The sequence below is a fragment of the Sinohyriopsis cumingii genome, chromosome 3, assembly GCF_028554795.1.
Source record: "Sinohyriopsis cumingii isolate HCF-2022 chromosome 3, ASM2855479v2, whole genome shotgun sequence".
In the NCBI taxonomy this organism is placed as follows: domain Eukaryota; kingdom Metazoa; phylum Mollusca; class Bivalvia; order Unionida; family Unionidae; genus Sinohyriopsis; species Sinohyriopsis cumingii.
In genome coordinates, this window is record NC_142963.1 from 61308068 (window position 1) to 61332744 (window position 24677).

At 35.2% G+C, this 24677-nt stretch overlaps 1 protein-coding gene across 1 annotated transcript in view; it reads left to right on the forward strand.

Moving 5' to 3' along the window:
• LOC149802956 (bifunctional apoptosis regulator-like) overlaps window positions 1-24250 on the forward strand; it is a 59844-nt gene extending 35594 nt beyond the window's left edge. The window contains exons 5-8 of the mRNA XM_089952469.1: window positions 2186-2334; window positions 9363-9539; window positions 16406-16608; window positions 22512-24250. Of these exons, the coding sequence (XP_089808595.1) occupies window positions 2186-2334; window positions 9363-9539; window positions 16406-16608; window positions 22512-22683 (701 nt within the window). The 3' untranslated portion in view covers window positions 22684-24250. The remainder of the gene's footprint in view (window positions 1-2185; window positions 2335-9362; window positions 9540-16405; window positions 16609-22511) is intronic.
• Window positions 24251-24677: the final 427 nt, after the last annotated feature.

The window sequence follows — 24677 nt, forward strand, 5'->3', positions numbered from 1 at the left end:
GATGGCCAGATATCTATGGTTGCAAAAGATTGGAAATTTAATTTTGCATTTTATGCTGCCATTGGTAGCAATCATAAGCATAAAAAAGATCCATCAAAAAGAAACTTCCATGACACAATAAATGTGTTCCAGTCACTTCGTAAAATGTAATAATCCAGCAAATTCCATTGAATTTATTTAAGTTTGGTGCTGACTTCCTTTGATGAAAGGTGTATTGTTTGTATTGAAGATTTTAGTCAGCTTGCTTTCACAAATTTATATGTAAACGTTTGGAAGTTTGTTAAAATGAAATCGTTCGATAAAATGAAGGAGACCTTTTAAGTTAATGAAATTATCTTAAAAGAAATAGTATTCCATTGTATTTACAAGCTATCATAGCACAATCACTGAAGCAGTTGCTTCACACCAGAGTGCATATTCGGCCATATGCAACAATCATGCTGTCTCTCTCCCCCACCTACAGACTGCTCCAACGGCCTAGTGGTTAGAGCTTCTGCCTTGGATGTGGGATGTTGCAGGTTTAAACCCTGGCCAAGTCATCCCAAAGACTTATAAAAATGGTACTAACAGCTGCCTCACTAGTGGCTCAGCATTAAGAGGTTAGTGTTGGGACTAGTTGGCCTGGTGTCAGGATAATGTGACTAGGTGGGACATCATGCTACATGTCTGGTATGGTGCCCCAGTGCTAGACATTGCTATAAACTGCCACACTGTAGACATTGTGAAAAATTGTTAAAGCTACATTAAAAATCCAAATCACTCACACTCTCTCCAACCTCCAAATATAATTGCTGCAAATTTGTAAATTTCATGTTTTCATGACTTTAAGGAGTAATCTAGGCAGAATTTTGAAATTCTTAAGAATTTTGAAATTCTTACATGTCTATTCATCAGGAATTGTTGACAAATTCATGGAAAAGAATATTAATAGTTTTAGATTTTAACTGTTCCAATTGGCACATTACTGCTTAGAATTGACAGTAAAAAAATATTAATGAGTGCTTAAAATTGATTTGAAATAAAACCTTTAAATTAATGAAATTGGCCAAACAAGTATGTTGTATTTACAGATTTGTTGTATTTACAAGCCTGTGTTGTACAATAGTAGAGCAGTTGCTTCACACCTGCAAGGTCATGGATTCAGTTCCGTATTTAATTATGCAAGAATCACACTTTTTCCTTTTCCCCCACCTACCCCAATCTATGGTTGCTGCCATTCTCCAACATTTCATGTTTACATTGAAAAGCAATCTACACACGGGGTAAGACTGTTATATTTACATGTGTAAACAACTGTTTTATGTTAGCCCTGTAAATATTGACAAAACCTGCCTTTTGTTTTCTGCAAAGATGAAAATAATGGCAGTATTAGCTTATAATTCTAGTTAGTTCTTAGTGACAAGGGATGCAAAGTTTGAGATGACTTTCACTCCTTGCTTTGAGAGCCACTGACTAAAATGGTGAACATAAAAAGTCCAGCATGATATTTTAGCATAGATATTAATGCTGACTTTGATATATCATCTGAAATTGTTCACTTGTCACTTCTAGGTGACTTAATTTGCATATTGTTTCTTTTTTTGTCAATATGGTAATGTTGTAGCAGGCTGCACTCTATTTTTGAGCTCTTTTGTTTTGGATTGCAAATTTTATAACTTTTGGTTTACATTTACAGCAGTTTTTGAAGGAAATGTATGTACCTTGACAGGTTCTGTTAAGTTGGATATCAAAGTTTAAGCTGGATTCTTGACACCATGAAGAATCATTAGAGCATCTGAGCAATGAGTCCATAATCCATTTCACACCTTGTCCTGTTCAAGTTTATAGATATAATTGTCAAAATTTGAGTGGAAGTTTAGCAAATAGGTAAATAGTTCTTTCACTTTCATGTAATCTAAAATATTCATAGAAATAGAAAATAACTTATAATGTTCATACTTAATTAAGAAGACTTCCAGTCAGTATCTTTAATGGAAACTACTCACATTTGCCTGCAGGTGGACTAACCATGTTTAAGAAAAAACATTTAGCGTTACAATGGTAATGAACATGTTTACATTTTTTGTAACTGTGATAGACATAGTTTAAACCAACACCTTTGCTTTCTAACATTCTTAAATATTTGTTGGGAATTTTATCGAATTCAAGAAAAAATATGCAATGTTTCAGATTTTGTTCTTTTCAGTTGGCACATTACTGCTTGGAATTGACAACCAAACCATTTACGAGTCATTGAATGTAACAAATAGACTCCATGCAAGTGCTTTGTTGAATTCAATTACAACATTGAAAGTTAAAGGAGTGAAAGAGCCATCAAATTTGTGGGAGTTCAAGGTACAGTTTACTCTTCATATAAATCTTATCATACCTCATATGTCTCTCATGAAAGAAGATATCCCTCTTGCATACCTGCCATATTCCCAGACAGTGTTGGCTTTTTTTGAGACTAAAAAATTGTGTTTTGAGGTCCCAAGTAGGGATAGTGCATGTGGCCAAACAAGTGAGGTTATCCAATTGTGAACAAGTTATTTTTGGTATGAGCCTATAGAACTATACCGGAAATTCAAATCTGATTAAAACTTTTTTAACTTATCTGCTTTTTTCTAAGCATTGAATTCACTTAGAATGAAAGATATATTTGGTGGACTTAACATTGTTAAATATCAATGCCACAGACATACATTATGTGCAAATACATAACCACAACAACGCTGACATTATATAAAAAGATGCACCAAGTTTCTGTCTTTAAATTCCATTGGATGGCAAAATATATGCTAATTTGATGCAGATGTTGGTGCTTTCATAGTTCAATAGGGGGCTTGAAGGTAATGCAGGTGTTATTGGTGTTAATCTCTACACTCACTAGAGACTGGATGGTATTGTTGTTCAAACTTCTCTGCTCTATTCTCTGAGCAAATCCTGGCCAGAATGGAGTTGTTCACTACAACAATATATTAGCATTGTCAGAACTGTACCTGATGCAGTTTGACCATGAGATGTACTTGGCTCTATAGAAAAATGAATATGTATCACATTTAGGACTGATCATTTCATTTGGGAAAGGGGAGAACACAATATTTTCAAGTTTAATGGGGCCTTACAATTAGTAACAGCAGTAATATATGCCCCTGTCCAATATGTGTGTTAACACTTTATCAACACAAATCTGACTTCAGAGAAAACTTGCCACTGATCACAAACTTTATTAAAGTTGACTTCAGCATTTTCATTCAATGCAGTAATGTGTAATATATGTTTTTCAACACGTCTCTTAGATGTAGTTAACTCCAGACGAATTGGGTTGCTCTGCTTTGTTTACGTTACCTATGCAGATTAGCTAAATGGATTCACCCCCACAGCAGAATTTGACATGACATGTCACCCTACCTATTGTCAGCCAATGAAGTAATTTTTACCTATTGTCAGCCAATTAAGTCATTTCTGAAAGGTGATTTTAGATCTCTGACCGCCATAACTTTTAAATGCCTTATATTAGCTGTATGCCCTGAGGATAGGTTTAGCTGAGCTTTGAGCAGGACTATTTACTGTTCATACACACATAACAGATTACATGCATATATTGTGGTGATCAAGAAATACATGGTTTTCTTGTTGTAAAAGCTTTCAGGGATAAGATTTCTGAAAATCGTGTTTTTCAAAACACGGGGTTTGGGTGTCTAGAATCGTGTTTTTCATGTGACTTGGCATGCTATAGCAGGTATCATCTTGAATTATTGAATTGGCAAGGTTGCTGTCATATGTCTCATGAAAGAAGATATTCCTCTTGAAGAACTATTGCATTGGCAAGCTTGTGAACTATTGCACTGGCAAGATTGTGAACTGTTGAATTGGCAAGGTTGCTGTCATGTGTCTCATGAAAGAAGATATTCCTCTTGAACTATTGCATTGGCAAGCTTGTGAACTATTGCACTGGCAAGATTGTGAACTATTGAATTGGCAAGGTTGCTGTCATGTGTCTCATGAAAGAAGATATTCCTCTTGAACTATTGCATTGGCAAGCTTGTGAACTATTGCACTGGCAAGATTGTGAACTATTGAATTGGCAAGGTTGCTGTCATGTGTCTCATGAAAGAAGATATTCCTCTTGAACTATTGCATTAGCAAGCTTGTGAACTATTGCACTGGCAAGATTGTGAACTATTGAATTGGCAAGGTTGCTGTCATGTATCTCATGAAAGAAGATATTCCTCTTGAACTATTGCACTGGCAAGCTTGTGAACTATTGCATTGGCAGGCTTGTGAACTTTTGTATTGGCAAGTTTGTGAACCATTGCATTGGCAAGCTTGCTGACTGTTGCATAGGCAAGCTTGTGAACTGTTGCATTGGCAAGCTTGTGAACTATGCATTGGCAAGCTTGTGAACTATTGCATTGGCAAGATAATATGGGTTATTGTGAAAAGATTCTTGTTAAACCAGAGTTTTAAAACCTGTACACTGTATAAAATAACCAAAATGATGCTGTTTAATTGAAGCAGTTAAACGCTCAACCTTTACCCACATCTGCACATTAGAGTTTCAGCTTATAGTTATTTATATTTAAGTTGTTGTTATTGACCATCTGCATGTCATATCTCACTCAGCTTTTGACTGTATCATTTGTTGTATGACTTTTACCCCTTATTATGTTAGGATTCAGTTTGTATTACATGCCTTTGCTGAAATATATCCGACAATTTAGATAAAACATCCTTTGGATCATCATTGTTGGATACAGTTACATATATTTGTATGTGTTGACAAAGTCGATAATATAACTGGACATAATACCTGGACATTAGAAGCTCTTGATAGATCTGCAGTGACTAAGAAAGCTTGAAAGTTAAAACACTGTTTTTGTTTGAAATAAAAGCCTACTCATCAATGGTTCTATTATTAACAGACATGACTTTTTCAAAAGGCAAATGGGGCCCCGAGTGGCCGAGTGGTCTAAAGCGCTCTCCACTACGGATCACTGCCATCTCACCTCTGTCTGCATGGGTTCGAGCCTAGGATTCGGCAAATGTGGGTATGTGAGAAAGCTTTCCAGTAGCTTCTAGTGGATCAGTGGTTCTTCCCGGCTATTTTCCGGGTTCTTCCTCCACCATTAATACTGGCCGCCATGCATAGCCTATCGTGAACTGAAAAATGGCGTTAAACCCCACAACAACAACAACAACAAAAGGCAAATAATGTAGTTTCAAGAAGTTTTGATCAACATTATCGGTGGATTAGTGTGTAATGTTGAGTTATGTGCAGAAGGACTGGTTCTCATCAACTTCAGCTTTTTCTTAGTAATCCACATTTAATCGAAAAATCATCCATGCTTCATACTTAAATAAAAGAATTGTTTGTAAAATCCTACTAAACAGTCCTCTTAATCGGGGATGTGGAAATATATAATGTAATTAGAATGGGTAATTCCTGCAACAGGTGCATGTCTGTTTACATGATTAACAATTTTGTAAGTGTTTACTGATGTGTATATATGGTGGATATAATTCTTGTCATAGTTTAGTAGTTGTTTACTTGTTTAATTTTTAGCTTATTTGGCCATAAAATTTGGATGTGATGAATATTTTGGAAAATGCAAGACCAGAAGTTTGCAAATACTATGTGTACAAATAATTTAAATGAAGCATGAGACCAATTTATAGCGTCACTGGCTCCATTCTTACCCATACTGTTCCCCTTTAGTTTTTGTTAGTGGCTCTGTTCTTACATAGTTTTAGTTCTTGTCTCCATACTTATCCTTATGTTCCCCTTTAGTTTAAGTTAGTGGCTATGTTCTTACATAGTTTTAGTTCTTGACTCCATACTTATCCTTATGTTCCCCTTTAGTTTAAGTTAGTGGCTATGTTCTTACATAGTTTTAGTTCTTGTCTCCATACTTATCCTTATGTTCCCCTTTAGTTTTAGTTAGTGGCTATGTTCTTACATAGTTTTAGTTCTTGTCTCCATACTTATCCTTATTTTCCTCTTTAGTTTTAGTTAGTGGCTCTGTTCTTACATAGTTTTAGTTATTGACTCCATACTTATCCTTATGTTCCCCTTTAGTTTAAGTTATTGGCTCAGTTTGTACCCTTAATGTTCCTAAATAGTTTTAGTTCTTGGCTCCATACTTTCCCATACTGTCCCTTTCTTTGCTAGTGGCTGTGTTCTTACATAGTTTTAGTTCTTGACTCCATACTTATCCTTATGTTCCTCTTTAGTTTTAGTTAGTGGCTCTGTTCTTACATAGTTTTAGTTCTTGACTCCATACTTATCCTTATGTTCCCCTTTAGTTTAAGTTAGTGGCTCTGTTCTTACATAGTTTTAGTTATTGACTCCATACTTATCCTTATGTTCCCCTATTGTATTAGTTTTTGGCTCCATTATTACCCTCAGTATTCCCCTTTAGTTTTAGTTATTCTTACCCTTAATGTTTCCTGTTTGGTTTAGCTATTGGGCCGTACTAATCCTTAATGTTCCCCTTAAGATGCTTTGCATTTGGCTAATAACCACATCAGATATTGTCAAAAGATGAATATAACTTCATTTATTACCATTTGTATGTATCATTCAGATTATTTTGGAGTCCCTATGTACATTGGATGTTTATGCAGTTGTTTGTAATGTATTCATGAGCATAAAAACATGGATGATGTGATCACAATTCCACATTTATATGAGCCATAGAAAGTACCAACTTATTATTCAGTACTGTATCAAGCTGTGTTTGGCAGACATGAGAAATCTAAAGCTTTCGGAGTTGGGACAAGATTGACACAGACTCAGCCATGGTAACTTTATATACCAGGCTGTGGTTTAAATAAAATTCTCAGTTTTTTTTCAAAACAAAACTGAGATTTTGCTTCTTCTTGTGTATGAAGTTTTCAACAATATTAGTATTTTTCTGAGAATGTTATTGTTGTGGGGTTTGACGCCATTTTTCAGCACACAATAGGCTATACATGGTGGAGGAAGAACCCGGGAAGACCCTGGAAAGAACCACCGACCCACGAGAAGCTACTGGCAAGCTTTCTTACATACCCACATTGGCTGAATCTGAGACTTGAACTGAGATGCAGACAGAGGTGAGATGGCAGTGATCCATAACGGAGAGCACTTTAGACCACTTGGCCACTCGGGGCCCCCTTATGAGAATGAAATGCAATAAAAAGAAAGAAAAATAAGGCCTTAATTTTACAATAGTACTCACCATAGCAGTTCTATTCTTCAACAAGTTAAAACATGCATCAATTTGGAGAAAAATCATAGCTCTTTTCTCTGAGATAAACAAAACTATTCTCAGAAAAAATTTATTATGACTATTGTTTTATCCTTAAAGCTGGCTTAATGTTGATGGAAAATGAGATATTTCAAAATCTCAATGAAAAAATGCAGTTGGTTAGTGAAACCAGCAACTTGTTATAATGTACATTTATATGGATGCATGATGTTTTAGATTTTTTGGAAAAAGGGATGAAAGATCTTGTTGCATGTTGGAAACATAGTATCTGCATTTCTTGCTGTCCATGGCACTTTCCTTTCTGTTCCACAGTTTCATCACCTTTTGAGATTAATTTGTGAAAATTTGTTATCCTCATACATCTTCATTAGAAAGCATGTCCAATCCACATTATGGGCCCAATCTTCAGAATCAAGATCAGGGACGTGGCTAAGTATTTTAAGTTTTCCATCATGCTTTCTGTTCTTCCCCATGATTTTAGAGCTGTTTGAAATTAAGGGATGAAACTTGGTATACTTGTACATCATTATCATCATCATGTGTGTTATGTTTTAATTCACAGGTCTTTTTTTTTTAAATTTTCTGTGATATGTTTCTTTCCACTGTATTTAGAGTCCTTTCAGTCAAGGGGGAGACTTGGTCTACTTAGGTATTAATGATTATCATTAGATTTTTATTGTGTACCACATTGGGGGTCCTTTCTTCAAGGTCAGGATCATGCTATTTCTATCAGATTTTTATTGTGTACCACATTGGGGGTCCTTTCTTCAAGGTCAGGATCATGCTATTTCCATCAGATTTTTATTGTGTACCACATTGGGGGTCCTTTCTTCAAGGTCAGGATCATGCTATTTCCATCCGATTTTTATTGTGTACCACATTGGGGGTCCTTTCTTCAAGGTCAGGATCATGCTATTTCTATCAGATTTTATTGTGTACCACATTAGGGGTCCTTTCTTCAGGGTCAGGATCATGCTATTTCTATTAGATTTTTATTGTGTACCACGTTAGGGGTCCTTTCTTCAAGGTCAGGATCATGCTATTTCCATCAGATTTTTATTGTGTACCACATTGGGGGTCCTTTCTTCAAGGTCAGGATCTATCTATTTCCATCCGATTTTTATTGTGTACCACATTGGGGGTCCTTTCTTCAAGGTCAGGATCATGCTATTTCTATCAGATTTTATTGTGTACCACATAAGGGGTCCTTTCTTCAGGGTCAGGATCATGCTGTTTCTATTAGATTTTTATTGTGTACCACATTAGGGGTCCTTTCTTCAAGGTCAGGATCATGCTATTTCCATCAGATTTTTATTGTGTACCACATTGGGGGTCCTTTCTTCAAGGTCAGGATCTATCTATTTCCATCAGATTTTTATTGTGTACCACATTGGGGGTCCTTTCTTCAAGGTCAGGATCATGCTATTTCCATCAGACTGCAGGGAAAAAAAATATGTAGATGCAGGTAGTAAACATTTTACTCTAAATTAGTAAACAACATTATTATCCATTTTTTCTTTTATCCTGTTGTACCTCATTATTTTCAGGACTGCTCTGGTGGCCTAGTGATTAGAGTGTCTGCCTCGGATGCAGGAGGTAGTGGGTTTGATCCCCGGCCGAGTCATACGAAAGACTTACAAAAATGGTACTAACAGCTGCCTCGCTTGGCGCTCAGCATTAAGAGGTTAGTGTTAGGACTGGTTGGCCTGGTGTCAGGATAATGTGACTGGGTGGAACATCATGCTACATATCTGCAGCATGATGCCACAGTGCTAGACATCACTATAAACTGTCACACTGCAGACATCATAGCGATATGACTGAAAAATTGTTAAAGCTACGTTAAAAATCCAAATCACACACACACACACACATTATTTTCAGGCCCTCTTTTGAGGCTGGGCACTGTAATACCTTACATTATTATTTTCAGACCCTCTTTCGAGGCTGGACACCATAATACCTCGTTATTATTTTCAGGCCCTCTTTTGAGGCTTGGCACTGTAATACCTTATGTTATTATATTCAGGCCCTCTATCCAGGCTGGACACTGTAATACCTTATGTTATTATTTTCAGGCCCTCTATCCAGGCTGGACACTGTAATACCTTATGTTATTATTATTTTCAGGCCCTCTATCCAGGATGGGCACTGTTTCTCATGTATGGACTGAAGGATTTTCCAAGATCAGTGTTTGTGTATTTGTACTTTTTTCAGTACGATACCAAGTTCTTACCATTTCTGCATGCTACTTGTTCTCCAAGCAGTATCGCAGGCTCTGATTTGCAGTCCCATACAGAGTTGATTGTAAGTATTTTCTTGAAGAAGCTAGAATTTTGTACCAGTGATATATTAATAGCCGAGTTTGTCAATAATCAATTAAACAATATTAGGTTGTAAAGAAGACAGTAAAGCCTGACCCCTCCCCATTTTCAAACTAAATATATTTTTTTCTAAACATTTTGTTTCTAAATAGACATTATCTATAATGCAAGTCAATTGGGTCATGTATATGCATTTACCCAAGACATTTTAAATTAAATATAAACTGTTCTTTTAAAATTTTGCACTAATTTTCTTTAACCAAAGTTTATTCAATCCTGATTATTGAATGATCTACACTTTAACTGTTATCTAGAAACTTCCAGACAAAAATTATCAGTTTCTGTTGTCTCTTATAATGGTGGCCATGTACTGAACTTTGGTCCAGAAAAGAGCATGTCAAGTGGAATCATCACGATATAAGTTAGCACAAATTCGTTTATCAATATACATAGCTCTTTTTAGATTCATTTCATCCACAAATGTCTACATAACGTAACATTGATTTTGCCATATGCACTTTTTGGGGCTTCTAAATAAAGACCTTCCAAAAGAATGTGGATGTTAAAGAATCCAAATGAAGTGAATACTTGCCACTTAAAGGTATGTAGAATCAAATTCTAAAAAATTACACCCATTAATGAAATAGTCAGTGTTGAATGCCTACATGACCTGTGTGACTTGTACTATAGTTACGTAATAATATTTATGTGTGCATGAATAATCTGGTCATGAAATGACAAATGTTTTTCCAAAATAGTGGTCTTTAACAGTGATATTACTGCATTACATATCAAGGTAAATGGACTACTTTATATAAGGACAAGTTTAACAGTAAACATTCAAGGAATATTTTGATACAAGTCTAATAAAATCCTGATGAAAAACTGGTCATATTTCAGAATGGAAATAGTGCCACGCAAAGCACAATAATGGGGCACATATCATATCATGAGCCATCAATGGAAGTGACTAGGAATAAAATGTCAGTTTGGTGTGTAAGACTTACTTATCATGTAGTCAGTATACTTTGCCTATAAAGTGTGAAGTTTAATATTTTTGATATCATCAAAATTGGACACTGTATAATATCCAATGAGTCCCAGAGTAAACAGGCAATACAGATGCTGTGGCCATAGAAACACACAGCAGAGGTGACATAGCTTCTCCGATAGAGTGAGGTTTGATAACAACAAGAAAGAAGCAATGATTCCAGCAGATATGAGACACATAATGCTTCCTCTAACCACACTGGAGGCAGAGCTACAACTTACAGCTGATGCACAACCAGCCATTGTCCAGAAAGCTAACAAATAAAATGCAGGCAAGCATACCTCAAGATTTATGCCAGTGGGTGAATCAGACATAGATGATCTAACAAGAATACGTTGTGATCTAAAGCTGCTAAAGGCCTTCTTCAAAGAACCTGAGATAAGCAAAAATAGGGAGATTCATCAAATTCCTGCAGATGAACTATGCAATATCCTGTTCAAATTCTTTATTAGTGTAAGAAAGAGCAATGGGCAAACTATGAGTCAGATTCAGTTAGGGGAATTTTTTGTCAAGTTTTGAAAGGCAACTTCTCAAGTGTGATTGCCCTGCCAGTTTTCAATCTGGATTAGATTTTCTAAATTGCACCAGGTTGTCAGAAGCAAACAAATTCAACAAAAGCATGGAGGAAATGAATTTTGCCTAAAAAAGTGGAGCTGACTTCAGATGATGAAATTGAAACTTTATGAGTATTTGGCCAGCTAGGTCATGCAACACCTGAAATCCTTATTAACACACTCTGGTTTTTAATATATGACACTTTGGTCTGAGGGGGTTGGCAGAACATGGATATGTGTGTTAGGGGAATGAACAGGAAAAACAAGACTCAAACAGTCAGACAGACCTGGAAATTTTTGAAAGGCAAAGAGAAGAACTGGTCTGAACCCTTGAAATGTTAGAATTATTAAACCCATAACGTGGCAAAACCCAGACAATCCAGCATACTGCTCTCTTAGGATCTACAGTGTATGCAGAGAAATTTCTTATGGCCTACACTGATGCAGACTCATCCTTCTACATTACATTGTAACTAACTCAAGATATGGATCATGCACCCAACCTTCGGGACAAACATAGTTTAAATGTCAACCAATGAAAACAAATAAACTTACCCCTCTTATGACAAGAAATTATTCACCACTGTGACAGTGCCCGAAAACATTTATTACAAAAACTGAATGACCACTGCATTTCTCCAAATTCAGTCGTGCAAATATCTGGTCACAAAAACATCTCATCAGTTAATAACTACAGCCAAATGCAAATGAGCACAAAAAATCTTAATTCTAAGCAATAGATCGACACACAGTACAGTTCCTGCATCCAGTAATACTCCCTTGTGAGTAATATCAACCTGTTGGAATGCTACTTCTGCCAGATCCAATACTGCACATGTCGTGAATGTATTTGGTGGAATAAATACACTTTTCAGAGAAAATTTTATGAACAGCCACATGCAAATTCATGAATATGGTGCTTCCACTAACCGAGAAGATGTAACCAGGTGATCTATGTAACAATACCCTGGAATTAACAGTGGCAGCCCAATTTTGAAAAATGATCCTGTTCATGACAAATTGTGTATTGAATAGAAGGACAGGTGCTCTTTTTGTTATTATTTTAAAAAATACACTCCTTAATATTATTTGTGATAAAATTGTTCAATTCCGCTACTGTCTGGGACTAATGTTCACACATAAGAATATAAAGGTGCAAGCTATGAGTCAGAATGTAATTCTAAAAATTATGTTTTCTTCCTTTTCTTTCTTTCCATGCTAAATAAAAACTATGTGATAAAAGAATCACAAAGGCTCACAAAAGTTGGACATTATTCAACTTGTTTTATAAATACAGTTTTAAAACATTATCTGTTTGAGATCCTCTATTTATGAGTTTACAGGAAAGCAATATTAATATCACTCTGTATTGCTGGTTCAGTTAAATTTATAATTCCATTGATTATTAGCCCGTGTATTTTGGCCATTTATCTTTAAATAAGCTCAGCAAAAACTTGAGATTTTCCTCACTAATGTTTATCGGGTTATCATGGTCCTTAACCCTCAGTGACCATCCAACTTCAAATGAGCACAGCAAAAAATTATGCATATATAGTGAATTCTAATTGCTGGTAATACAAACAACAAATTTATTGTTAGTTGTAACACTTCTTCAACAATTGATAAAAAATTCAAAAGTCATGTACGCTGCTGATATTGATTCAGCACTTAAGCATATCATTGTAAAGTTGAGGTTAGATACCAGTAACATCAGTGAGTGTTATTCGCTATGTCACAGAGTAAAGACAAGCATGAAGACTTGTGCACATCTAATTCATGTAATATGTAACAAGTACATGGTGGGAATGGTGTTTATAATATGCACAACTTATATTCCAAGCTAAATTTATTTCTTCCAGGCTAACAAAAAGTTTATGGTATCCATAAATTATATGTACTGTTGAAAATAATACAGGTTTTGAAAAATTATGGTGTTCAGAAAGCTAGAGGGTCTGCATACTTAGATGTTTGACATAATATATACTGATGATTTTCTTCTTTGTTGGTATGTCAGCTCTGATATTTAAATAAAATAGGACCTTGTTTTAACAACATGATTTTCATTACCTGCATGCATTTTTTTGCAGTTGTACTAATTGATAGTTGTGCATAATGGGGTGCATATTGATTAGATGGCATTAAGTGATTTGACTTTGAAAATAGTGGATTAAATACAAATTGTAATCCTGGATGTTTTGAATATAATCATTTGTAAAATGTTGGACTATTTAATTTTTTTAAATTTTAAATTGTTACATAGTCAGTGGTCCACGCAATCTAAGCTCTCCTAAAAATGTGTGGTTATGTGCATTTTGTTCTTCAAATATGTTACCCAATCACAATACCTAGGCAAACTACTGCTGCCTTGCAAATCCAGCCCGCCCAGATTAAAATGTTTATCTTAAAAGCTAAAAGGTATCTGTCCACCTAGTTGGCAGATAGATACAGTGATCCACCTTGATACTAAATTAGTGTCAGCTCATGTGAAATCATCAGTTACTACTTCCATTTGTGCCAAGTAGAGGCCTCACAAAATCCATGCAAGGAGTTTATAAGTTACCTAACTAAAAAAAAGTTGGAGGAGTTTCATCTTCAAAAGGAAGCATAATTAATCTATAAATTTCCAATTTGTCCGCTCTTCCTACTGCTGCCAACAAAGTTTCCTAACTTTCTTGTTATCACTTTGCCATCTTTGCACATTTAGGTGTCTTTGTTACATACCTGCACAGGTCACAGTTTCATCCCCCCACATTGCTATAACCATATTAATAAGTTTCAGTCTGGTGTGTGATAGAGAAAAGTAATTTAATATTGCTGTGTAATTTCCACTGATTCAGGATATATACAGTTTAGTTTCTATATTATTTTGTCTTGGTGTTGAATTCATAGTTGTATACAAGATGTTTTATTGATTTGTACCCATGTAGAAAGTGGTTAAGCCTTTCCTACGTGTAACATTGACTCATTGAGGATATTGCAGCATCTGCTTTGTAAGTATAATAATGATGCTTCTGTTATTTTTTATCTGCAGGTTTTGTGTGTAATATAGAAAACTCTTTTATATTACTGTATAGCTTCTAGGTGGTATGCTATAAGTGATGCCTCTGTGATTTTACCTGTATAGGCAGTCAGAAATTTGCCTTCCTATGATAAGTTGTTACTAGAATTATCTGGCAGCCAACAAAAGGTCACAGGGATGTCCCTAAAGCACATGTCAGTGGGATGCAGTCATACTAAGCCATTACCCAGAGTTCTTTCAGCAACAATGCAGCACTTGTCACTTGGCCATCAACCTGAGCACATTCAGTCAACTCTATTTTGCACTTGGGTTCACAATGGAATGCAAAAATGGGTTATAATGCCATCCACTGTGAATAATACACAAGCAGTGTGGATTTGCAAGAGTTGTGTCCTGATTCTGATGGTTTCCAAAAGTACTTTGATTCACAGCTACTAAACAGCAGATTAATTATATTTGTAAGACATGTTTTCATGTCTGACTCTCCATATTCTCAATCTCCTTGTCAACAAAGAAAGCTCTGAATTCATACCCTTCAAGATTTTGGTCAGCAAGGTTTGAAATCAGTTACTTGAGTAAAAAGAATGTTTTCCTCAGGAACAAGAATTGAATTGAATGTAATGATAGATTTCATCTTTATATAGATCAGTCATCTGCTGCAGAATTCCTTTTCCTGCTGAGTTTTGCTCAATGTGGTAGTGGATGTCTTGGTCCTAAGTTGCTTTCATGGGCTCCCATAACAATAAATCTGTGGTCCAACTGGAGCTCAACCTTTGACCATTGGACCAACTTCACAATCTGCACAATGTGAGGTTGCATCCTGAAGGCAGGGAAACAACTATGGACTTGCATCAGGGAAACCGCTGTAAGTTTGACATATCTTAGGGTGGCTGATATATTGGCAACCTCAGGATGCAGGAAAGAACTAACCCATCCTAAAGTTATTGAACCTGCTTGTCAGGATCTTAAAAATGTGCCCTAACAATTCTGTCAACAAGTTGTGGAGAATCCCTCAAGTGAGATGGTCATCCATCTTAGAGGTATACGAAGGCAATGGAATATGTTATAAGCAGAGCACACAAGAACATCTTATACCATTAAGCATCTGTACCTCAATAGCTAACTTTCTATGGCTCTTTGATCAGAAATGTTTAGCACCAATTGCAATCATACATACCATTCCATGATCACAGGATGGAAGAGGAAGAGAGGATATCAGAAGAACCAAAGACCTGTGTGATCTTCTGTTTGTTTTGGATCTCACCTGGCCAATGACACTTGGATCTTTGCCCAAGTGGAATTTTATCATGAGCATTATCCTGGCTGCAGAAGACACCATTTGAACTGTGCTCAGGATTTTAATTAGTTCACCTCTCATATAAGTCCTGCCTCCTTACTGCTTTGACAGTTGGCAGGCAAAATCAGCAGAAACGGATACATTTTTTATGATGGACTAGCTACATGTAGTTCTGACAAGATGTACCTTGGCCAAGAACAGGGTACCATTCACATGTAATCAGATATTGGTAATTATTCCTGTCTCTTCTATCATTACACAGAAAAGTATGGGAAAAGTTCACAGTCAGTAATTGCTTGTAAAATAATAGTAGAATGAGTATTTAAAAAATCATAAAATTTGCACAGGCTGAAGATCATAGACTTTTTACCAGATAGACAAAGAAAAGTATATTTTGGTGACTGCATGTTCTCTGTATGATCCAGTTATTGAGATCAGATTGATTTTGCACAACAAAAGCACAAAGTTCCATTGTACAGCATGCCATAAATCACAAACATTTCCTAAGGTCTGGTATTCTTTGGGTAGATTTTTTAATTTTCTTTCACAGGACTATTATTGTAATTGTTAGAATCATATAAAAAAAATACTTTTTAGAGACAGAAGTTACAACTATATAAGTTTTGCAGAATTCATGACACTATGGCATACCAGAGTAGAAAGTAGTGTCATATTGATAAAGTTATGAAGAAATGGTCTTGAATTCCTGGATATTTTTTGGGATAGTAGAGCAGCAGGAACTCTTGATTTCCATATGGACTGGTGACCAAACATAATAGAATTTGTCTTTGTCATTGTCATCGAAAGATATGAGACAAAGGTTCCTTTGTTTAAAGTTGAAGCTGAATAATTAGATAATATAAAATCTCATTGCTATTTCTTTCTCTCTCTCCCCTTGTTTTAATGACTATTTTTTGTTTGTTTTCAGTCTGATGATATCTTGATGAGCCAGTGGGTTGAATTTATTCCAAAGTTTATATTTCTTCCATATCTGTTGATAGCAGAGTTTACATGGAATTGGCTGGACATCCACTACTGGACATCAAGGTTTATCTTGGTCAACTGTGTGATACTCACATTTATTGAGGCTCACACAGTTCTTCTTTACATAAACAGACATAATGGTTCGGAGTAAGTATTATTTAGTATGTTTTTAGTTTCATTTAGGTGAGGGTAACAGATTGGTCTTTACATAAGTAGTTTCAATTCATGCAGTAAATATTCTTACTTGTGCTTCTAGTTTCATTTAGGCTAAGCTAACACAGCTTGTCTTTACATAAAAGAGTTACCTTCTCTTGCCACCACTACATGTATTCAGTTTTTACGCTTTGCTTCTGTACACAACCTCATGCAGAATAAGCATCCTGTTAAATCCTAGGTTTGAATGTGAAATTCACGCCATCCATACAAAATTTGAATATTATTTGGATTTTTATTGATTAATAAACAGGTGGTATACATGTTTCTTTTTAATTTGGCAAATATTTTGTGAAATCTATCACTTTGTTAGACTTGGTCATTTTAGACTGCATGTACCATAGCTTGATGCATGTTGACATTCAAGTGTGACACCTTCCACTGCTAGGACATCTGCAGATTTGGTGTAGACAATTGCTAATATGTTGCAGCCACAATTGTATACGTCAGCCTTTAGCAAAATGCATTGACTGCAGCAGGAGACAATTCCTGAATTAAGGCATATCTTTGTTTCCACCTTTTGTTACTGCAGATATTTTGGATACAGTGGGGGATTGTTTCTCCCTTTTAGGCAGCCAATTGAGCATAATTCCACCTGCAAATCTGAGTTTTGCATTTGGGCCTGATAGACTGGGTAAATATGATATTTTTGGATTAAGTGAATTTGGCTTGTAGTAATGTCTTGCTGATGGGAGCTATATGAGCCTTCCAGCCAGTCCAACTGCCCCACCCAGAACTTTATTATAGATCCTAACATTTAGCCAGACATAAGACTTCGTATATATAAGGTTGGTAATGTTAGTGAAAGATTTGTCTAGCCAAGCCATGCAGATTGGGATGGGATGGTAGAAGAAAATCAATTCATCCAGCCAAGTTTCCAGCACTACTAGTCCAAAAGTTGACCAGACCTGCTAATGCACGTCTGACAACCATGCTGACCTTTCCCTAGCTAAGCACTCATCTGCCCAAGTGTGATGTGTGACAAAAATTTTCAGTTTTTACTGCTTACCTGCATGATATTAGCATTGTTTTATTTTAGGGATGGTGACATTGCATAAATATGGGCATGGTTTATCCCAAAATGGAAGCAAATGAGGACCAAGAGTATTCACACAGTGATTGTGAAGATACTTCTGAGCAAACAACACTACTCCAATCCGACAATAAAAAGGATTCGGTTTAGTTATAAGGCTGCCATTGAGGATATATACTGGGTGTTGCCAGCTTTGGAGTGCAATCCATGCCCTACTGTCATGCTTGACTATAAAGTCAAAAGCATCGGTCAACATCAGCAGTGAGGAAGAGTTTCCTTTCTGGCTACTTCCTCAAGGAGATTAATGTTTGGCTGTCAGAATGTATCTGTTACCTGGGGAATGCTAATCTTGCTTTTCAGAAAGCCATATACTAGTTACATTTTCATCATTCTTGTACAAGACAAATTCCAACACTGACCATACTGAACTAAAAAGTGTTGGATAAAGAATAACAGCGAATTCAGTTTTCCACCCAAAGTTCAGAATAGAGACAGCGAGGTCTATCCAACTCTCCATCTGAAGGGACAAATATGTAATCAGTCTTAACCTCATAGATACCTACTGTCTTGTCCCTATTCACCTGGCTTAGCTAATGTTTACTCAGTTTGCTTACTGCAGCAAGATTTATCAACATCAAGTTCATCCCTTCAGACTAAATATCAGCCCCTTTGTCTGCACTGAAATTATGGATTGCATTATAACCCTGTTCTGGTCAACATCCTCTACAGCAGTGACTGCTTATTGATACAATCTCCTCCAAAATATATGGTAAGTACTCTAAAGCAGAAACAATCTTCTATTCTTTTTTTATCATTTCAGTTTTATGGTGAACTGGGAAATATCTGACCTTCACCCATCCAGTAATTTGTCCAACTGGGTATGGAGTTCATAACCAATCTCGACCTTTTATATTGCCCCCTTGTACACTTTCTATTGGATCATCAAACTCATAGAGCCTGTTTCGAACAGGGTATAAATTGTATTGAGAGAGTTCTTGAATTCTTCTCGTTATTCAGTTCAGCAGCAGACCTGATCTCACTGGGATGCCTTCATATGCGACCATTACAAATGACTTTGCTGGGTTAATGGCACCCCTTTTCCAGTCCAACAGAAGGTTGATAACATGAATGAGGTATGGTCATTTCTATGTTATTGGCACAACATCCGTTGGATTGCTACAGGAATTTTTCTGGAGAAATCCCAACTGGCAATGTCGGTATGTACAGATGCAAGTACGTAGGGTTGGAGAGCCCACTTACTGCCAGGCTTCAGAAAAGTCAGTGGCAATGGGGCCCAGGCAAATGGCCTCTTCACATCAACCTTCTAGATATGAAAGCTTCATAGATGCCATTTAGTTGTGGAAGGACTGATTATTTTGGACAACTTTTTAATGGTCACCTGATCTTCCCAAATAAGGGATACCAAATAGCCCAAGCTGTTCTTGCTGGTTTGGCAGTTTCTACATTGGTGTTGCCAGCTTAAGTTTGATCTGCAAGTCATATACATTTGAGGCAGATTCATTGTTCTAGCCAAAGTTCTGTCCAGTCAATGTCAGGTAATTCACATTAAATGGTACCTTCATCTATTGGTTTTTCATTGGAATTGTGTGCTTTGGGGGCATACAATGATTGACCTAATGTGATCACAACTTTGTTTCACCATTCCCAGATCCAGAAGCTTGGGCCATGCAAGGGCCATGCAACCTGATCACATTACCTGAAGACCTTCCCAACTACCCAGATATGTGAGCATCCTCGTTGGTAGTTCACTCATTTTAAAAACTGGCAACACCTAATGGTGATTGGGTGGGTTTGTGGATGTAATGGGCATGAGTTCTTGCCTTTTGTCTACATGATACCGACAGAAAAGAAAATTTTTCACCGTTTTTTTTTAGGGCTATATTTGGGAGATAGCAGGCTTATAATCCTAATGTTCTTATGATCGGATTTGTATTATTTGAGAAACATAATTTACTATAAAATTTACTATATGAAGGGTCATACAAACTCTGGCATATATACTCATAAACAGATAAGTAAATAATGATCTCAATCCAGAACATAAGCATCCTTTGAGGAGAAATCTTTTTTAAACATTTTTCTCTACTTTCCAGAAAAGGGAGCCCGATCTTGCTTGTCCTCAAATTTGACTCCAAGTTACCAAACATGGGTCCACAGTTAAAAATTCCTAAAGTTTATGGTATTTTTTTTAAGCATGGCTCTTGGCTTTTGGCTTGAAAATCCTTAGATTTCAATGTTTTGAAAGGTTGGACCTTGTCTGCTATACAATTTTAGAAGTTAATTTTAGTTGTCCTCTAATTATTTGCACATAGAGTATTTTAAAATTTTTAAAAAGTTGACAGATTATAGGTAGTTTTGAAATCTTACTTCTAATAATTTGCACACGTTGCATTAAAAAAATGAACTTAAATTGTACCACAGGCAAGGCTTGCGATTGCTGCATTGTTCATTCTAGAAATGGAATAAGTGACACCCATTTGTCCCTTATGGTCAAACAGGTTGGTGTTATTTAGAAGATGAAAAATAAAAATGGCATTGCCAATACACATAACTTATCTTTTATGGAAGAAATTAAAACATATCAACATCATAGGCACTCTTGTCATGGGCTGATTAATTTCTGTGATAAATATTAAGTTTTGGAACTTTGTATGATACGCATCTGTCATTTCCTTGTCACCACTCTTCATGTCACAGTTATTTTCCTTGGTGACAACTGATATCCAAGTATGCACTGCTGGAAAGTGAATATTTATTGCAGAAATGAATAAATCTAATCTTTCTGATCATGATCAGCCTCTCCTGCTATGTGCCTTCAGTACTGGGATTTGGATTCCTCGTGTTTAAGTAAACATTACTCTGTAGAAATGATTTTGGACATTTTTTAGTCTACATTTTTCCCTCCCTGTACACTACCAGTATTCTGAATTGGTGTCCAGGTTCATCTAGTTTGTGATGGGCTCAATTCAGTCTAAAATCAACCATAATGACCTTCTATCTTTGCTTTCTTGGGTCTTTTTCATGTTAAAAACGAGTCTAATTTGCATCAGCACACAGCTTTAATAGAACGAACCCTTACACAACGTAAAATTTCTGTAGATCAGTATGAACTGATTAAAAATATAGTGTTGGAAGTTGTTTGCTAATGTAATTGCTACCAAACTTTTGAGTACACCACAGGCTTTTGGATGGCCGTGTAGTCTAAGGCACTCACTTTTATGGATTACTCACGTATCTCTGCATGGGTTCAAGTCTTGGCTTGACCAATGTGGGTATGTGAGAAAGTTTGCCAGTTGCTTCCCTTGGATCACTGTATGGCCTGTCATTTGCTAAAAATGATATTAAACCTCCAAAAATCATAAACTGGGTACACCCTTGTAGTGAATAGTTAATTCCTAGGTGATTGAGGCAATTAGTAGCATGTCTCGTTAAATCTGTCTTGTTGTTTCATTAATTGGGTCTATAATTAAAACATGATTATAGTGTTCCTATAAGTAGGGTGATACTGATTTAATTATGATGGAGCTTTTAGTTAGTGCAGTATGGTAATTTATATTTTTTTGTCCTAATTATTCTTCATTGATATAATTTGTATTAAATATACTTTTTTGTGAAAACTTCGATTAAGTAATACGATATCATTACATTTTGTAACTACAAAAAGTTACATGCAATCTGCCAATTTTATTACATTTTAAGGATAGAATCAGAGCAATGTAGACTTTATTTTGGAAAGTTAGATTTAGCAGTTGGATAGCACAACACCTTTCAGGCATACATAGATTCTATGTACTAGTTTTAATTACATGTTTTCACCTGAGTAATTTGATTCACTGATAACTTGGTTTTCTTTCATGGATCTAGAAGTTTTGCATGTTGATTACAAAATTTAAATTTAAGCTTGGTATTTTACTGCTGTCATCATTAGTGTTTTCATTTTTAGAGCTAGAATTATAAATCTGTAGATCCAAATCCCAACAGTATGCCTGTATTATCTCTTCTCTGGAGAATGCTTGCATGCAGAGCTGTATACATTATATGGGTTACAACTAATCCTACTTGAATACATAGTAGTAGTAATAGTAGTACATGTATTATTATCTTTATTATTGTTTCGTTTATCATTATCAGCATTACCAGTTGTTATTATTATTATTATTATTATTATTATTACTGTTATTATTATTATTTTTATTATTATTATTATTTAACAGTTTTTAAAATGCAAATTGCAAAATTCTAAAAATGTCTGACTAGTAACACCCACAGTATTGTTACCAACTTGGATTAAATTCTGTCAAACAGTTTTTAAATTATTCTGCTGAGACAGAAATGCACAGACACAGTATTCAAAATACCCAGCTCTGCTTTTTGGATGTGGTTATAAATGGAATCAAACTCCTTCAGGTGGCATGATAGACAGAAATCAATTTTTGTTGCTGTTTGACTTTACTAGTAGCAGTATAGTGTATTCTTAATATGTCTACTGTTTATGTTTTGGTTTGGATCAGATCCATTACCCATTTATGGGTAGTGATGGTTAACAGCTTAGCTAAAAAATAATTATAATTTTTTGTGTCTAACACACGAGTAATTAAATCATTTGGAGGCATGTCTAAATTGGGCAGTTCTAAATTTCATTTATGGACATTTCGTTTATATTTATCACCTGAGTGTGCACTTAATTTGTGAATAGATTATGCAGTCATAATTAGATGGTACTGGTAAGCTGAATTATATCCCTTTTTCTGTTTATTTGAGTTTTCAAATATTTTTTTTGCAGGTCATTGAAGGAAGACATAAAGAAGATAGGGAAAGGATACATATCTATGGGAATATTTGTCTTAATTTGGCCTATTGTACCTTCCTTTATCTGTGACTGTGTTTTCTATGTAGCCCTTTATTTTTCTCCATATCAGGCAATGGAGCAGCTAATGCGATCATGGAGGGGATAATTTTGCTTAAAATAAACTGGTGTCTACAGCTGTATTGTCAATACCTGCTTATATCTTAATAAGAATATGCATCCCTCTGTTCAAAATTCTCATAAAAATATCTGTTAGGAATATACATGTCTTATTCCCAGCATGCCACTCTGATTGAAGTGGTTGCTTAAGCTCACCCATAACATTCTAATCTTTTGTGGTTCTTCCAACTAGGGATGGCTGGAGGCTTTTTTTACACTTTAACTCTGAGGGTTAAGTCAGTTTTAAAAGAATGAATCTTTCATGTATATTACTCAGCAAAACCATATTGGGGACAGGATGGAAATGGGGAGATTGGAGAGAATATCGCACTGCACCTCCAAAATAAAGAGCACACACTGTAGGCAAAGGGAGTTAATCCTCTAGGGAAGCAGTTTTTAAATTAATGGCCTGCTATGAAGAGCTTTAATTTAATGATATTTTCCCAGATAATAATTGGTTAATTGCAAGGTGCAATTATTGTGTCAGATAGGTGAAGATGAGTCACCTTTGGTCATCAGTGCTCATTAAACTTATCTGTGATACCGTTTTGATTTTTATCTAGGAATATTTTATTTGAATGAAAACTGGTAACACTATGCACATTTTTGTGACTGTTTTTTTATTTTTCAGTTTCATAACCAATATGGTATGTGCAAATGTCAAGAATTGGGTACAATGAGTTACACATATGTGGAGGGACAGTACAAATTAGTCAGTTTTACAATTTAAAAAAATACTCACAATAATCTGTATGTATTTAATGAAATTGCATTCTTAAGGCAAAGTACTATACAATTGATTAATTTGTAACTGAAAGAGAATGGTGTACTCTAGCACATCAGTCTTTAACATTTACAATTTACAAGTACTCTACATACACTTATGTTCTACTTTCATGTTGACTTTATTTAAAAACAATCATACCTCATCATTCATATTAAATACTTTCTAGGTGTAAAACCTTTCATTTATTTTCAGAAACAAATTTGATTACTTTAGAAGGTTTTCCAATTTGTGACTAGAAAATTCCATGCTGATATTTTGCTTGGGGCCCAGATCTTTTTCTGTTTTTCTCTGCTGACATTTTTTGGCTCATACATAACATGTGTAATGGATAACATTCTCTTGGAAAAGTAATGATAGACAAATAAGCATCGTCTCTTTGCATCTGTGTGACCTTTTTCACTGGTCACTTATCATTAGAGATTATCATTAGAGATTATCATTAGAGATTATCATTAGAGATTATCATTAGAGATTATAATCACATTACTGTCTTTAGGATTAATACATTCACTCTTTAAACAATATAAAGGGACAATTTCAGTCTCTCTCTCTGTCCCCAGTTTTGCATGCCAACAGGATACTTTTTCATACTGTTATTATATTTGTATATTTGTCATTTTTCAGAAAAGATAAATAAGTTATAGAAATAAAAACTGAACTTTTGACACATGAAATATGGACAGTCACCTCTACTGTCTTCTAGTTAAATGTGCTTGTATGTATGAAAGTATATATATATATATATATATATATATATATATATATATATATATATATATATATATATACACACACATATATATATATATATATATATATATATATATATATACACACATATATATACACACACACACATATATATATATATATATATATATATATATATATATATATATATATATATATATATATATATATATATATATATACACATTTCTATTCTGAGCAACCTGAAATCAGTCTTAGAATTCTCAAATATCATTCTATCAGCTTGTTAATCCATTACACTACCAAACCCCACCTTAATCAAGTAAAATTCAAAGGCTACTAGTTCTGGTTTAGAGATTTGTCTTTGTGAAATAAGAAAGATTTTGCCAATTAAGCTTAATTTAAAGGTGACTACATTGTTTTTTTTGTTGGACAGTCATTAGACGTGTTGCAAACTAAGTGTGTTTGGTTTTTTTGTTTTCCCA